This window comes from Streptopelia decaocto (genome assembly GCF_964273445.1).
Source record: "Streptopelia decaocto genome assembly, chromosome: 24".
Classification (NCBI taxonomy): domain Eukaryota; kingdom Metazoa; phylum Chordata; class Aves; order Columbiformes; family Columbidae; genus Streptopelia; species Streptopelia decaocto.
The window spans coordinates 2,413,414-2,427,880 of NC_138679.1; the positions used below are offsets into that span (position 1 = coordinate 2,413,414).

At 52.7% G+C, this 14,467-nt stretch overlaps 2 protein-coding genes across 4 annotated transcripts; both read left to right on the forward strand.

Moving 5' to 3' along the window:
• The first annotated feature begins 117 nt into the window (after nucleotides 1–117).
• On the forward strand, nucleotides 118–10,728 carry NCLN (nicalin). 3 transcript variants are annotated; one of them, XM_082072214.1, is made up of 16 exons: nucleotides 118–355; nucleotides 1,667–1,857; nucleotides 2,061–2,205; nucleotides 2,845–2,939; nucleotides 3,176–3,256; nucleotides 3,449–3,552; nucleotides 3,973–4,061; nucleotides 4,244–4,383; nucleotides 4,833–5,011; nucleotides 5,227–5,314; nucleotides 5,409–5,447; nucleotides 5,562–5,725; nucleotides 6,305–6,358; nucleotides 6,449–6,527; nucleotides 7,156–7,251; nucleotides 10,292–10,728. In XM_082072214.1, the coding sequence occupies exons 1-15, from the start codon at nucleotides 175–177 to the stop codon at nucleotides 7,213–7,215; spliced, it is 1,689 nt and encodes a 562-aa protein (XP_081928340.1). In that variant the 5' UTR covers nucleotides 118–174; the 3' UTR covers nucleotides 7,216–7,251; nucleotides 10,292–10,728. The 3 variants fall into 3 exon arrangements, with proteins under 3 accessions (XP_081928340.1, XP_081928341.1, XP_081928342.1); XM_082072215.1 differs by lacking the exon at nucleotides 10,292–10,728 and having other exon boundaries at nucleotides 5,565–5,725; nucleotides 7,156–9,954; XM_082072216.1 differs by lacking the exon at nucleotides 10,292–10,728 and having other exon boundaries at nucleotides 146–190; nucleotides 7,156–9,952.
• A 1,051-nt stretch (nucleotides 10,729–11,779) lies between these two features.
• LOC309449629 (activated RNA polymerase II transcriptional coactivator p15-like) lies at nucleotides 11,780–13,824 on the forward strand (the record flags this gene model as incomplete). The annotated part of the gene is made up of 4 exons (XM_082071889.1): nucleotides 11,780–11,848; nucleotides 12,032–12,142; nucleotides 12,333–12,441; nucleotides 13,192–13,824. 4 exons carry the CDS (start codon nucleotides 11,780–11,782, stop codon nucleotides 13,269–13,271), a joined length of 369 nt encoding a protein of 122 aa, XP_081928015.1. The 3' UTR covers nucleotides 13,272–13,824.
• Between the last annotated feature and the right edge of the window lie 643 nt (nucleotides 13,825–14,467).

Consider the following 14,467-nt stretch of genomic DNA (forward strand, 5'->3'; position numbering starts at 1 on the left):
CTGCGCGCGCCCCCTGCAGGCCAGGCGGGGCGCCCCGCCTCGCCGCTTCTGCCGCCGCGCCTACAACTCCCAGCGGCCCTTGCGGGGAGACGCGTGCGTCGCTGCGTCGTGCGTGCGTGCGTCGTGCGTGCCGTGCGCGCCGGTGGAGCGGCCGGGGGGACGGGAGCTGCGGCGATGCTGGAGGAGGCGGGTGAGGTGCTGGAGTCGGTGCTCAAGGCCTCGTGCCTGCCGCTCAGCTTCCTGCTCTTCGTGCCCGCCGTGCTGCTGCTCCTGGGCCCGCCGCCCGCGGCCGAGGCCGCCCACGAGTTCACGGTGTACCGCATGCAGCAGTACGAGCTGGGCGGGCAGGCCTACGGTGAGACACTGCACGGGCCGCCGGGAGGGGAGCCCGGGGAGGAGCCCAGGGGAGGCCGCGGAGCCGCAGGCGGCCCCGGGAGGGCGACCCGGGCCCGGGGAGGCGGCAGGAGGGCCCGGGGAGGCGGCAGGAGGGCCCGGGGAGGCGGCAGGAGGGCCCGGGGAGGCGGCAGGAGGGCTCGGGAGGCGGCAGGAGGGCTCGGGGAGGCGGCAGGAGGGCTCGGGGAGGCGGCAGGAGGGCCCGGGAGGCGGCAGGAGGGCCCGGGGAGGCGGCAGGAGGGCCCGGGAGGCGGCAGGAGGGCTCGGGGAGGCGGCAGGAGGGCCCGGGAGGCGGCAGGAGGGCTCGGGAGGCAGCAGGAGGGCCCGGGGAGGCGGCAGGAGGGCCCGGGGAGGCGGCAGGAGGGCCCGGGGAGGCGGCAGGAGGGCCCGGGGAGGCGGCAGGAGGGCTCGGGGAGGCGGCAGGAGGGCTCGGGAGGCGGCAGGAGGGCTCGGGGAGGCGGCAGGAGGGCTCGGGGAGGCGGCAGGAGGGCCCGGGAGGCGGCAGGAGGGCTCAGGCTCAGCCCCGGGTCGGCCGCAGATGGGCCTCACGTCTCAGCATGGGCAGGAGGCTGCCAGGAGCTCCCCCATGGTGACCGAGGTGTCCCAGGGCCGCGCCGTGTCATGGCGTGTGGGCTGCTCCCCGTGTTGCAGGTGGTCCAGCTGCAGCCCTCTCGCCTACCGGGGAAATTGGTCATAACCTCAGTTTTGTCCTCTTGCCATTGACAGGTTGATTCTTCATTGTTCTTCATTGTCTCAGCAGTGTCTGTTGTTCCAGTGTCTCCTCATTTGAGAGTCTTTTACAGTTCTTCCTTTATGCTACTGTTGAGCTCCAGATCCTTTGTTCTGTTGCTTCCAGGCTGTCGATTGTGCAACACCTTTCCCTGAGTCAGAAACACAACCTGTTCTGCGAATCGCTGCAATGTAACCCTCAGCCTCCACGCCCCTGTGCTCGCTAGCGCAGGCGGCCTGTGCGGCGCTGAGGGGGAGGACTGGAAGGTGGTTGAGGCCGTGAAGTGCTGGAGTCCAGCCCGGCAGGACGTGGCTGGACAGATGTTGCTCTGATTGATGCAAGGAAAAAAAATCACAGATCTCTGTTCCTTCTTGGACAAGGGGAAAGGGAAGAACGTAGCTCTCTGCAGGTCGTGGCTGCTCTGGAGTTCATCAGACTGTCACCAGGAGTGTTGTGACAAGGAGCTAGGCCCAAGCAAAGGGGATGTGATGAAATCACTTGCAAACCCCCCTTACAAACCCTCTTGCTGCTCTCTCCTCGCAGGCACCAAGAGCGCGGTGCTTAACACAGAAGCCCGCACTGTAGAAGCGGATGTGCTGAGCCGCCGCTGCGTGATGATGCGGCTGGTGGATTTCTCCTACGAGCAGTACCAGAAGGCTCTCCGCCAGTCGGCGGGCGCTGTGGTGATCATCCTGCCGCGATCTATCTCTTCTGTCCCACAGGATGTTGTAAGGGTAAAGAAAGTGTTCCCTTTGTCTTCTGATGGGAGATACAGTTGAGAGAGAGAGGCTTGGGTTGCTGCAGGACTGGAGGCTGTTCTAATGCACAACAAATCATATTCTATTTTTAAAGCTTACCTTTCTCTCTCTGCTTTGGTTGTTAATTTTTTACTGCATGTTTAGCAGATGATAAGTTTGTGTCTCACTTAAATCACCAGCAATTCATGGAGATAGAGCCGGAAATGCTCGCAATGGAAACCATTGTGCCAGTCTACTTTGCGGTGGAAGACGAAGAGCTGCTGTCTATCTATGAACAAACACGGGCTGCTTCTGCGTCACAGGGTTCTGCCTCGGCTGCAGAAGGTGGGTTCTAGCACGTGGGGGAAAGGCTGAGAGGAGGACAGGCCTGATCCCAGCTCTGGGAGCAGTCTGCTGCATCTCACACCATGGACCAGTGTTGTGTTGCTTGCATGTTTATTCTTCGTTAAAGTGCTTTGAAATGTAATGGAAGAAAAACACAGTATAAGAGAGAGTATTACTTGACTATATTTGGAAATAAGGTGGCATGGAGTTCAGTTCTCAGCTTCGCACTGTTATGAGTAAGATGGGAAACCCAACTCAGGTTAAAAACAACACTGAAGGTGTTAAATGACTATAGTGCGTGGGTAGATGCTGAAGCTTTTTGTCTGACCACAAGTCATTTCAGTGCTTCCATGTATTCCCCTGTAAACAGCTTTACTATCGTACCAACCTACTGCTCGTGATTAATTTTAGGGCTGCTGGAGAAAAGTTTTTGGTTTAGCCAGCACAAAATATTGGGATTTCAGGACAGAATGAAAATTTGCCATCACCAGGATTCCGTGTCAATGCATAAACGCAAGCAACAGTTGAAAAGGCTTAAATGGTTTAGAGCTGGTCTCTCCAGAGCACAGTTAGCAAGGGAAATAAAAGGACAAAACTTTCCCAGGCATACATTGTGGGGTTTTGGTGGCTTTTTTCCAGTTCTGCTGCACACAGCAACTGCCAACGGCTTCCAGATGGTGACCAGCGGGGCTCAGAGCAAAGCCATCAGTGACTGGCTCATCCCCAGCGTGGAGGTGAGTTGTGTTTGGGTTCAAACTGGCGGCATTGTGGGATGCCTCTTTTATCAGGACTTCGGCAGACGTTTGGACTGATGGGGAAGTTGGGGGAGTCTCAGCCGGGTTGGTATTTGATGTCCTTGGAGCTGAGGCCGCTGCAGACTCAGCAGGCGTGGAGAAGTCGGGCTGTCTTTGTACAGCTGAACTGAGGCGATGCTGAGTGACACCGATGTCTTTCTGTCTTTCCTCTGCAGGGAAGGCTCACGGGGCTGGGTGGAGAGGACCTGCCCACCGTTGTGATCGTTGCCCATTACGATTCTTTTGGAGTGGCTCCAGTGAGTATTCTTCCTTCCTGCAGCTCTCTGTTCCTGTCTTTTCTCTCATGTGGCCTCTGCCTCTGTTGTTTTTCTTGGCCTTAAAGACCTGGGGCAGTTAAAAGTGAAGCGTGGTGGCGTGCTGTCTTCAGGGTTGTTGTGGTACATGAGAGCGGGGTTGTTACCTTGTCTCTGTCCCGCTTCATCCTGCAGTGGCTGTCGCACGGCGCTGACTCCAACGGCAGCGGTGTCTCGGTGCTGCTGGAACTGGCCAGGCTGTTTTCCCGACTCTACACCTACAGACGTACCCATGCTGGGTAAGAAACTGCCCTGTTCTTGGTGGAATGTGTGTAGCTGAGATCAGGGAAGAACAGCTTTTGCTCCGGACCTGTAGGGTGTTGCAAGGAGTCCTTTACTCTCTTTGCTCTCCTTCGAGTACAGCTGCAGTTAATCACCAAGCTCCTTCCTTTGGTTTCTTTGCCATAGCTCTGCTCAAGCTTGGGAACAAGTGGAAGGGCTGGTGTGAGGAGCAGATTCCATCCTCAAGCACGGGGAGCTCCCCCTTTTCACCCCGTCCCCTTTACGTTAGTATGTGGCACATAGGAGGTGTTTTTTAATGGGCAGTTAGCCTTGAATGTCAGGTGCCAGCTCTTGTGATTTCACCCCCCTCCGAGGCTGAGTACAGGAGTTCTGTAGCCATGGAGTGCTGACACTTTTCTGTCTCCTTTGATGGGCAGGTATAACTTGCTGTTCTTTGCATCTGGAGGTGGCAAGTTCAATTATCAAGGAACCAAGCGGTGGCTGGAAGACAATTTGGACCACACTGGTGAGTACGGCGCTGGCATTCCAGCGCGGTCTGCGGCAAGGCCTCTGTTAATACGATTGTGCTGTGTCTTGATTGTGCTAAGTGTCTTGTATGTAAGAATCTCCTTGTGTGGGCCTTGGTGTTTTGGGATGGAAGTCCCAGCACAAAGCATAGCAATAAAGGTGTGGATTTTTCTGTTCCAGATTCCAGCCTGCTTCAGGACAACGTAGCATTTGTTCTCTGCCTTGATACTCTGGGCCGAGGCAATACCCTTCATCTCCATGTCTCAAAGCCTCCCAAGGAGGGGACCTTGCAACATGCGTTTCTGAGAGAACTGGAGATGGTAATGAAAAGCATATTGGGTGGATGGGAAATTGGGACTTACTGTGAGGAGCTGCAGCTCCCCAGGAGTGCAGGAAAGGGCTTAAGAGGTGAAGAAAGGGTTTGCCATTGAAATATTTCATGTATTGTTTACAGTCACTTGATTTGAAGTGCAGACAATTCCTTATGTCTCAGTCCCAAATAAAGCAGACTAGATCTGCTGCATTTTCCACTCTGCTTCCTTATGGCTCGTTGCTTGCAAAATCTACCCAGCTGATTTCTGTAGTGGCATTAAAACAGTGGTTTTTTGACAGTAAACCAGCTATTTAATGGCAGTAACTGCATCTTTGAGGTGGAAGGGTATTTACCTTCTGGAAAACAAAAAAATTGAGTCTAGATGGAGTGGGCAGCGCAAGATTCGACTACGCAACAGGCAGTGTGACACCCTGCACGGCTTGTCCTTTCCCTCAGGTTGTTGCCAGCCAGTTCCCAGAGGTGAAGTTTTCCATGGTGCACAAGAAGATAAACTTGGCCGAGGACATGCTGGCGTGGGAGCACGAGCGGTTTGCGATCCGCCGCCTGCCGGCGTTCACCATCTCCCATCTGGAGAGCCACCGGGACAGCCTGCGCAACAGCATCATGGACAGGAGGTCAGGGGTGCTGGGGAAAGCTGCAGCCAAAATCCAGCGTGTGAACACCAGTTGGCTTTGTGACTGCTGGTGCTGTTCCTGCGCTCAGAGCGTGGCTCAAAAGACACTGGGAGTTGGGCTCTGGACTCAGGGCGGTGCTCGATGTGGTGAAAATGGGTGGTTTCTAGGAGAAGCTGATCCTGTTGACAAGTCCATAATCCCCTCTTTTGCTTTAGGGCGCGAATAGACACTAAGGCACTAACCAGGAACACGAGGATCATTGCTGAGGCTTTGACAAGGGTCATCTACAACCTGACAGACAAGGTAAGAGTCGCTGTTGTGCAGTGCTGGCCAAACTCGTCCTGCCCAGCTGAGCTTGCCCTCAATAACGGCCTGTTGGTTGTTTTTTCCCTTGCAGGGAACACCTGCAGATCTGCAGATCTTCACGGATCAGATGGTGAGCACCGTGCATTTTTGTAACCTGTGGGGAGAAGGAATCGGGTCTGGGAGAGAGGTCTGCTCTCAGTGTGTGTGTGATTGACTCCCTTTCTTCGGTGGTATTTTTCTGCAGCAGATCCAGGAGGAACAACTGGAGTCAGTGATGGACTGGCTGAGCAGTCAGCCCCGGGCTGCCCAGCTGATTGATAAAGACAGCACCTTCCTCAACACCTTAGAATATTGTATGGGTCGCTACCTGAAGGATGTCAAACAGCATCATGTAAAGGCAGACAAACGGTAAGAAAAAAGATGAAAGAACCAGCCAGGGCACACAAGCTGGCGTCCTCCTGCAGTTAATTTTGTCTCTGAGCTGCAGCTTTTCTGGCTGCTTGGCATGTAGCTGGAAGCGATTGCTCTTTTCTGCTCTCCTGTCAGTTTTGGTTCATGCTGTTCTCCCAGAAAAAGCTCTTTATCATTCCTCACAGCACAGTGCTGAGTCTCAGCAGCTCCCTCTGTCTGTAAGGCTTGTTTTTTCACTATTACTGTTCCACCCTTCCCACTCTGGGTGTTGCTTCTCTCTGAAAATATTCAAGTATCTGAGAAAGCTTTTTTTAATTACAAGAAATGCAGCTCCCATCCTGGCTGACCTGCTTGGGTCAAAGCAGTGTAGTGAACCCAGCGAGGCGTCTTCCATGTGCCTCTTCCGAGACAGCTGAGCAGCATGTGTTTTGGATTGTATCCTCAGGCTTCTGACTGTAGGAAGAGATAGACTTGGCAACTAAAATCAGTTCAAAACTGGTGTGCGGGGAGGTCACGCTGCCCTGTCTGTGCTGTCGAGAAGTGTAACACCCTCTAAAGAATTCCTTCTTCTCACAGGGACCCTGAGTTTGTTTTCTATGACCAGCTGAAACAGGTGATGAACGCATACAGGTGAGGAATTCCCTTTGGCCTGTTGGGCTGTTGTCTCTCTCTCTGGCAACACTTTCCGCAGCAACTTAATGCGTTCGTTCTTTATTGCAGGGTCAAGCCGGCCATCTTTGACCTCCTGCTGGCCGTCTGTATCGCAGCCTACCTTGGTGTTGCCTACGTTGCAGTGCAGGTAAAGAAGAGAAGCGGGAGATGGTTGTATTATTTCCTCTTTAATAACGTTAGCTCCAGTAACTGGTGCTCGCACAGGCCCAGTACCAAAGCTGGAACAATAATGCCGCCCCACTCTACAAGCAGCGATCCAAACCGGCTGGCTGCTTTGACGTGTATGTTTTTGAGTATCTCAGCTGTGCTGAGGATGATCTCTTGCCATCCCGGTGCAAAATTAGGTGATAGAGCCCCTTCTTTTGGTGAAGGATGCGCATAACTCTCTTGTTAAGCTCTTTTGGCTTTGTAAAAGCTTCAGGCCGAAACTTCTCAAGGTAACTAAAATCTCCTGTAATGTTAAAGGCTAGCAGCTTGGAGCATTAGGAGTTTCTTCCGGTGTCTGAACTTGGGATGCAGCTTAGAAATGCATCTTCAGGGTTTTTTTTGTGATTGTTTGTTATTACAAATTATTTGGAGCCTGGATCATCTTGTATCTGTCAAATATCTGAAGGAGCTGTTAACAAATCAAAAGAGGAATTAAGTGAATTTCTGAGTCACTGGTGAGATGGTGAAAGAGAAGATCCAGTTAAAGGACAGTCATTTGATTAGAATTTATAACGTCTCATGGTTACTTGTTTTCCTTCTGTTCCCAGCACTTTGGTCTTCTCTACAAGATGATACAGAGGTTATCCATGAAAACCAAGCAGCAGTGACGCGAGTCGTCGCGGTACAGCAGCACTGAGCCATCGGTGAGCCCGTCAGGAACCTCCTGCTCCCACTGAATCCTGCTGTTTCCCTTCCTCTGTCTCCTCTTCGCTGCTCTAGAGAGGGGAGGAAGGCAGAAAGAGAATGAAATTTTAACTCTTGTGCGCCTTTTAAGTGCTTTTCTTCACCTTCTTGCACCATGTCTGTTTTCCTTTGCTTTTTTTGGGGAGAGGTTCAGAGACTTCAGTAGTTCCTGCTGGTTGTTTAAACACCGAATGGCCGATTCCGAGCGGCTTCTCTGAGTGTAAAACCAAGTCCAGCACCTTCATGGACTCGTGTGCCATCCAGCCGACTGGGGAGCTGAAACCGCAGAGTGTTGTGTTATCTCTGCCCAGCAAACAAGGACTCAGAGCAGTTGTTTAAAAGAAAAAGTACACATGCAAATTAAAGAGAATACTGTGAGTGTGTTCTCTTCCAGCACCTCTTCCTTAAGTTCAGTGCCTGGCTTTAGGAAAGTGTGCTGAGTGTCTGCAGGAAGATCTTCCCTCCTAGGAGGTGCACTGTGAACGGTTCTGACTGTTGTTGACAGAATGAGGAGAGGTGGTTCAAACGGGTTCCTCGCGTGAGGGTTCTTAGCAGCGCAGGTTCTCTCCTGTGTCTGTTGGAGGATGCGTTTTGCACTGTACTTGATTTCTCTTCACATTTTCAGTCCTTGAACAGTTTACAGCTGCCACCGCTCTGTGCTGAACTCTTGCGTGATTTTCAAGGGGTGTTGTACAGCCTCAGTGCTGCAGGATCCTGTTCTGTGCTGTTCCGTGTATTCAATGAGGTGGTTCTATGAAGAGCAGCTTCTGCTGAGCTCTGGCCTGTAATCCCTTCAGTCTTCACTCCTCAGTTTTCACTTCCAGATGGCTTCTGGAATTCGAGGTGTTTTCCCATGTCCACCTGCATCTCAGGGTCTCATTTCACATTTTTCTGCTCTATTATTTCTGGAAACGCTGTTCCTGACCTGCATGTATGAACAAGTTCCCGAAGTGCTTGTTGCCGTCCGCTCGCGTGCCGCCCCCGGTGTGTGTGGAGGGAGGCAGGTCACGTAGCCATTAAAGAGCAAATCAAAACGTAAAGTTTTATGAATGTCATTTGAAACGTGGCTGTTTCTAGAACTGTACCTAAGGGAGCGTATCTAGGAACACACGCTCTCTGTTACTTTTCTCCTTGCACAAGCCTCATTTTTAGCTTGCTGATGCTTCTGCTGCCAGTGCTGTGCGAAGATCAGGAGGGCCAGGTAACCGGTTGCTCAGGCATTGTCATCGTCTTATATTTAAGTCTTTCTTGAATTCCACCATCCAAGATAAGCAGGATACTTGTCACCACTTTCTGGTGAGAGCTGAATGCCTGTTCTGGGCAGTGTTGCACTTTGTTTACCCCCAAGTTCTTCTGGAAAATATATCAAGATAGTGACTACAAGTCCCAGGGTATTTTGGAAGATTCCTGATGGAATACTCCTGCTCAGCAGAATGAGTCCTTTCTGTAATTTGTTCTATGCACATGAGGTCTCTTCACAGGCCACGCTGACTACCTCTCGCATTTAAAACAGCATCTCCTACAGAGGCTGAAAAGCTCTCATGGGTTTGAATGAAGGTGTAACCTTTTGTTTGCATGCGAGGAAAATTCAAGCCGAGCATCCTTGTCTATTCCACAGCTGCTGCGTGTGTGTCTGTTAGATAAGGGGGGGTTGTGGCCTTGTCCTTTGGATGGGGACCAAAGTGCTGATTTCCATCCATCTTTCATTGTTTCTCTGTAGCCTCCTTAGAATCCCCTCACCCCATGCCATGTGCTTTCTGCTACTTTAAATGTGCAGCGCCTTGTTCTTTAAAAGGTCTTTTCTGTTCCGGGAGAGCGTGCTGGTGGCAGCGGGTGTACCACTGTAACACCAGCCACCGTGGTACCAAGCACTACATCAGCCCTACAGGGAAAAATGCCTTTTTCTGATCTTTCGAGTGCTTATTTAAAATACAACTCTGCATGCACTAAGTGTTCGTGACGCTCCGCTGCCAAATGAGTTTATGGTGACTTCAGAACGGCTGGAAGATGAGCTGTGATTGTTTTCCACGGACTGATGCTCTGCCCTTAGAGACCGTGGCTGTTGTGCTCAGGACCGTGTAGGCTCAGGACGCACACAGCACCGTGGCTATCGAAGGACTTCTCCATAGGTTCTGAGTATCTGGAAGGAGTTTCAGAGGCCTCCAGCTGCGTCCCGTGGTCCTGGTGTGTTACACTTGGAGAGGGAACATTCCCTCCAATCCAGCAGATTGCCTAACCAGGCTTAATTACTCCATTACTTCATTAAGAAAAATAGGAAAACCCCACATTATTAGCAATCCTGCTGCCTGACTTCGTGCATATAAAATTCGCAGGTAGTGGGCAAGAGAGATGAGAACGGGCCCAGAACATTCTCCTTGAAGTGCAGGTAAATCAGGAGGGTTCATGAACCTGAAGGGCACTTGGGATGGTTCATCGCGCATCCCACACGAGGGTAATTTGGCCAATAATCCGATTGGATGCATTTTGCATATCTCTAGCTGACTGCCCTATAAGTAAGTTTTACTACAGATAAGTGTTTATGCTTTTGATCAAAGTGCATGTTACATACTCATATCTGAGATTGTTCCAGTTCTGAGGAAGCTGGAATTGGACTGAGTGCCTGTCCTGGGAGTGAACTGAGTGCCCACGTTGCTGTTTCCTTCGGGAAGCTGCCACAAGCTCTTGAATGTGCTCTGCTATTCTGCTGGGCTTGGAAAACAAAGAAAACAAAGTGGTGATCATTACTGCAGCAATTCTGTCACCAAGACAACACGCGGAGGCAGGAATCTCAGAGCTGTTCTGGGAAAATAAAAGTTCTCCACAAGCTGTGTGTAGCTGATTCTTGTTGCTCCTATTTTTACCTGTCCTTTTATCAGGAGGAAGCAGCGTGGAAATGTATATGTCCACATACACACGAGTGGCTGATTTTCTGTGCTGTCTGTCTGGCTCTACCTGTTGCTATCAAAGTCTGCAGCTCACGACAATCTTGTTTTCCAACAGGACTTAAGCACTGAAGCTGTTCGTTCCCTCTGTCCGCTCCTGCAGCGCTCATGGGGACCGTGCACGAGCAGTTTGGACTCTTGTGGTTGATCTCCCAGATAAGAGAAGTTGGTTCTTTGTTATGAAATAATGACTGCTGTGCAATATCAACTCCACCCTGTGTTAAGAGGAAAGACCCTGGCGTGGGTTCCCCAGGAGGAGCCACCACCATATTTTTAGACATTTAAAACCACAGATACACCCCAAATTGTTGTGGGGTTTGTTGTTTGTTCCTTTGAAATCATGCACTGTCATGTTGTCCATAACACCAGCCAGAATCTGGAGCTTCTCCTGCACCGTTTGCCTGCGCTGGGTTTTGCATTTAAGAGCCATTCAGTCTTGCTGATAGGAATGATGGGGGTGCTACGATACGTCTCAATAAATTTGGCCTCTGGGTACTCGAGCGTGGGCTCCTGCTTGCTCACTGGAACCTGTTTAGTCTCCATTGGTAGTCATTGGATATCACCTTCAAGGTTATCATATGGAATATTTGCAGCTCAGGAAAAAGAGGTGATGTATCTGGCAATGTTAACTTTATTATTTATCTCACGTGTCCTGAAGAACAAATGTATATTGAGGTGAATATTTAAAAGCGAATAGAAAATTCAATGCAGTTGATTTACATTTCTTTCTGACTATAAATGTAATAATATTTAAGTATTTTACCATTTTTCATTTCCTTAATTGTTTGTCCCTTTTCCCCTTGGAAAAATAAACCGATGAATGGATTTGTTGGAGAACTATTTGCTGCTGGAAGCTCAAAAAACTGGAGTCTCCTCGTGTTATTGGAAGGAATAGACCCCTGCAAAAAGGGAGAAAACGCACTTTGTCCCTTTTATGTAGCAAAAAGTAAAGTAGTAAAACGGTTACAGCCCATGAGCAAGATTCAGCACCTCGAGGTGAGCGGGTTGGCGGTTGTTGTGCTGAGGGAAGAGCAGCATCAGTGCTGTGAAACCCGAGAGCTGGTGGTTGTGTCGGCACCGATTGAGTCAACACTTGCAGCTGTTGATTCGAATCACAAATAGCGAGAAATGCGCTCCCGGCGGGGCGGGGCCAGCGGGGGCGGGGTCAGCGGGCAGCGCCGCAGCGATTGGGTGGAGCAGGTTGGGGCGGGGCCAGCGGGGGTGGGGCCGGCGGGCAGCGCCGCAGCGATTGGGTGGGGCAGGTTGGGGCGGGGCCAACGGGCAGCGCCGCAGCGATTGGGTGGAGCAGGTTGGGGCGGAGCCAACGGGCAGCGCCGCAGCGATTGGGGGAGAGCGAGGGTGCCGGCGCGGGAGGAGACGCGGGATTGGTCGGAGGTTGGGGGGGCGGGGCTTGCCTGTTCGAAAGGCCGCGGGCCGTCTGCCCGTGCAGCTCTCGGTGAGGTGCGAGCGGCGCCGTTGCGGTCCCTGCGCTGCCCCGGGTCTGGTCCGTCCGCTCCCGGCGGTGACGCGCGGCTGTTCCCGCAGGATGCCCAGGGCCAAGGAGTCGGTGGGGACGAGCAAATCGGACAGCGGCCTGCAGGAGGAGGAGGGGCAGGTACCGCTCCCCGGCGGGCTCGGGGTGCCCGGGGTCGGGTCCCCCCGCACCGGTACCGTGCGGGTCTCATTGAGCCTCATTGAGGGGCCGTGTAGGCGGCGCTGCGCAGACCCCGCTGTGGCCCAGCACAAGGCCTGCGCTTCCTCGGGCTGGGCTGTTCAAACCGCTGATCTCTCTTTCTAGAAAAGAAAGCAAGAAGCGTCTTTGAAATCAGAGAAAAGAATGAAAACAGAGGCCAGACCCTCGGAGGGGACAGAGAAGGGCCAGGGCAGCGAAGAGGAGCGCATGTTCCAGGTGCGGAGGGCAGGCTCTGGGATCACAGCTCCTGCTCTTTGTGTGGGTTTCCCCTCTGCTTCAGCACCTGTACTGGAGTGTTTATGCAGCTCAGCTGTGCTCGGGCACATCCAGTGACCCCACGGGCCCTGGGGGCTGCGGAGCCGCTTGTTGCAGGGCTGGCTCTAACTCCGGCTCCGTGTCCCCGCAGATCGGGAAGATGCGTTACGTCCACGTGTCCAGCTTCAAGGGGAAGGTTCTCGTGGACATCAGGGAGTTCTACGTTGACAAAGAGGGCGACATGAAACCGGGGAGGAAAGGTACGGCTGCCGGGCCGGCTCTCCAGCTCGGGTTTAGCTCGTGTCCCTCGGTGGCAGGAGAGCTGTGTGTGCCATGCTGAGGAATGGGGAGCTGGGCAAACCACGCTAAAGGGTTTAGCGCTTTCTCAGCCTGCGTGGCAACAGCTGAAGAAAAGCACAAAGAATGAGTGAGTGGCCAAGAAGGCCAATGGTACCTGGGGTGGGTTAGAAGGGGGTGGTCAGTAGGTCAGAGAGGTTCTCCTGCCCCTCTGCTCTGCCCTGGGGAGACCACACCTGGAATCTTGTGTCCAGTTGTGGCCCCTCAGCTCCAGCAGGACAGGGAACTGCTGCAGAGAGTCCAGCGCAGCCACCAAGATGCTGGAGGGAGTGGAGCATCTCCCGTGTGAGGAAAGGCTGAGGGAGCTGGGGCTCTGGAGCTGGACAAGAGGAGACTGAGGGGGGACTCATTCCTGGGGATCAATATAGAAAGGGTGAGTGTCAGGAGGATGGAGCCAGGCTCTTCTCGGTGACAACCAGTGACAGGACAAGGGGCAATGGGTGCAAAGTGGAACACAGGAGTGATGCCTGGGACAAAACGGCTCACTGTGACAGCACTGAGCGCTGCTCCAGATGAGCAGTGAAGTGCTGGCACAACCGCCACGTTTAGACGCTGTTTCTGCTCTGTGCCTCTGCCTCAGCTTCCACCCTTCCCTTCTGCACAATGTGGTGCTTCCCCCTTGCGCTCTCTGAAACCTCTGCTGCTGTTTCCAGGGATCGCCCTGTCTGGAGAACAGTGGAACCAGCTGAAGGAGATCGTTCCTGAGGTTGATGCTGCACTCAAGAAATTGTAAGATGAAGAACCATGGGCACCTTCAACCTGTTTCCTTTCTCTCAAGTGCACTGACAGCCGTAAGGCCAAAGATTCTCAGTTGGCGCCTTCCCCCCTCCTCGACGGGGTTTCCTCGCTGAGGCGGTGGCTGTGCTGGCAAGACCAGACACTCTTCTGTTTGCAAGAAGTAGCTTGTAATGAGCATCTGGAGCGAGAGGCCGTGCTGTGAAGAGACGGCAGCAGCTCTGGTCCCAGCTGGACTCGGTGTGTGCCGGTGAGGGACGCGACCCCAGCGGCTTTGCAGGGGGAGGTGGCCTCGGTGTCCCCGTTGGGGTGGAACTGCCCCACGTCTGTCGCTGCTCCACGGCCTGACCGTGAAGACGGTTTGTAAATCTCACGTTGCCATCCTCTGCGTTTCCTCCACATGTCATTCTGGCTATTTCAAGTACTTCCTGTGTTGGTGGGGGTTGTTTGGTGGTTTTGTTTCCGAGTGAAGAAAGGGATTATTATATTTTAGCAACTGGTTTGTCTGTAGAGGGTGAATATGCACAATAAATGTGTTTGCATTATGAAAAGGAGAGGCGTCGTGTTTCATGGGCCAGCACCTCAACTCTTTGTTCCATTTCCCTTTCAGAAGGAGCGTGCTGCGTGCTGTCTATTCTCATTATATGTTCCAAATAATCCTGCTATGGAGAAGCAATCAGACCTGCTCCAGGTCATGGGAAGAGCAAGCTAGAATGGGAGTCATTCCAAATAACTGCTAATTAGGAGGCCTGTTAAACAGAGGGCAAATTAAAGGCCTAAGGAGGAGGGAGAATATTCCTTTCCCTGCGGCCAAAACAATAATGGGGAGGGTTGAGAGAGGGAATTTTGCGCTTGAGCTCTAACCGGATCCCAGTTTGGGATCAGCTGCAGCGAGCGCTGCCTTCCCCAGCAAGGCTTTTCCAGACTTTTCAACAGATTGCGTCTTCCATCTATTTTTGGGTTTTCTCTTGCCCTGGTTTCCATAGTATCCGAATGCTTCACGCTCTCAAGTATTTCTGACACCCGCAGCACCTTGGTGAGGTGGGAGGTACCGGGGCCGCTGCTCTTGGGAGGCGCTGGAGCGGCTCCGGCTCGTGTGAAGACGCGAATTGGAACCAGCCTTTCCAAACACTGAATGCGAAAGGGATGGATCAACCTTTGACTGGGGACAGCGGGAGGAAAAGACGCATTAAA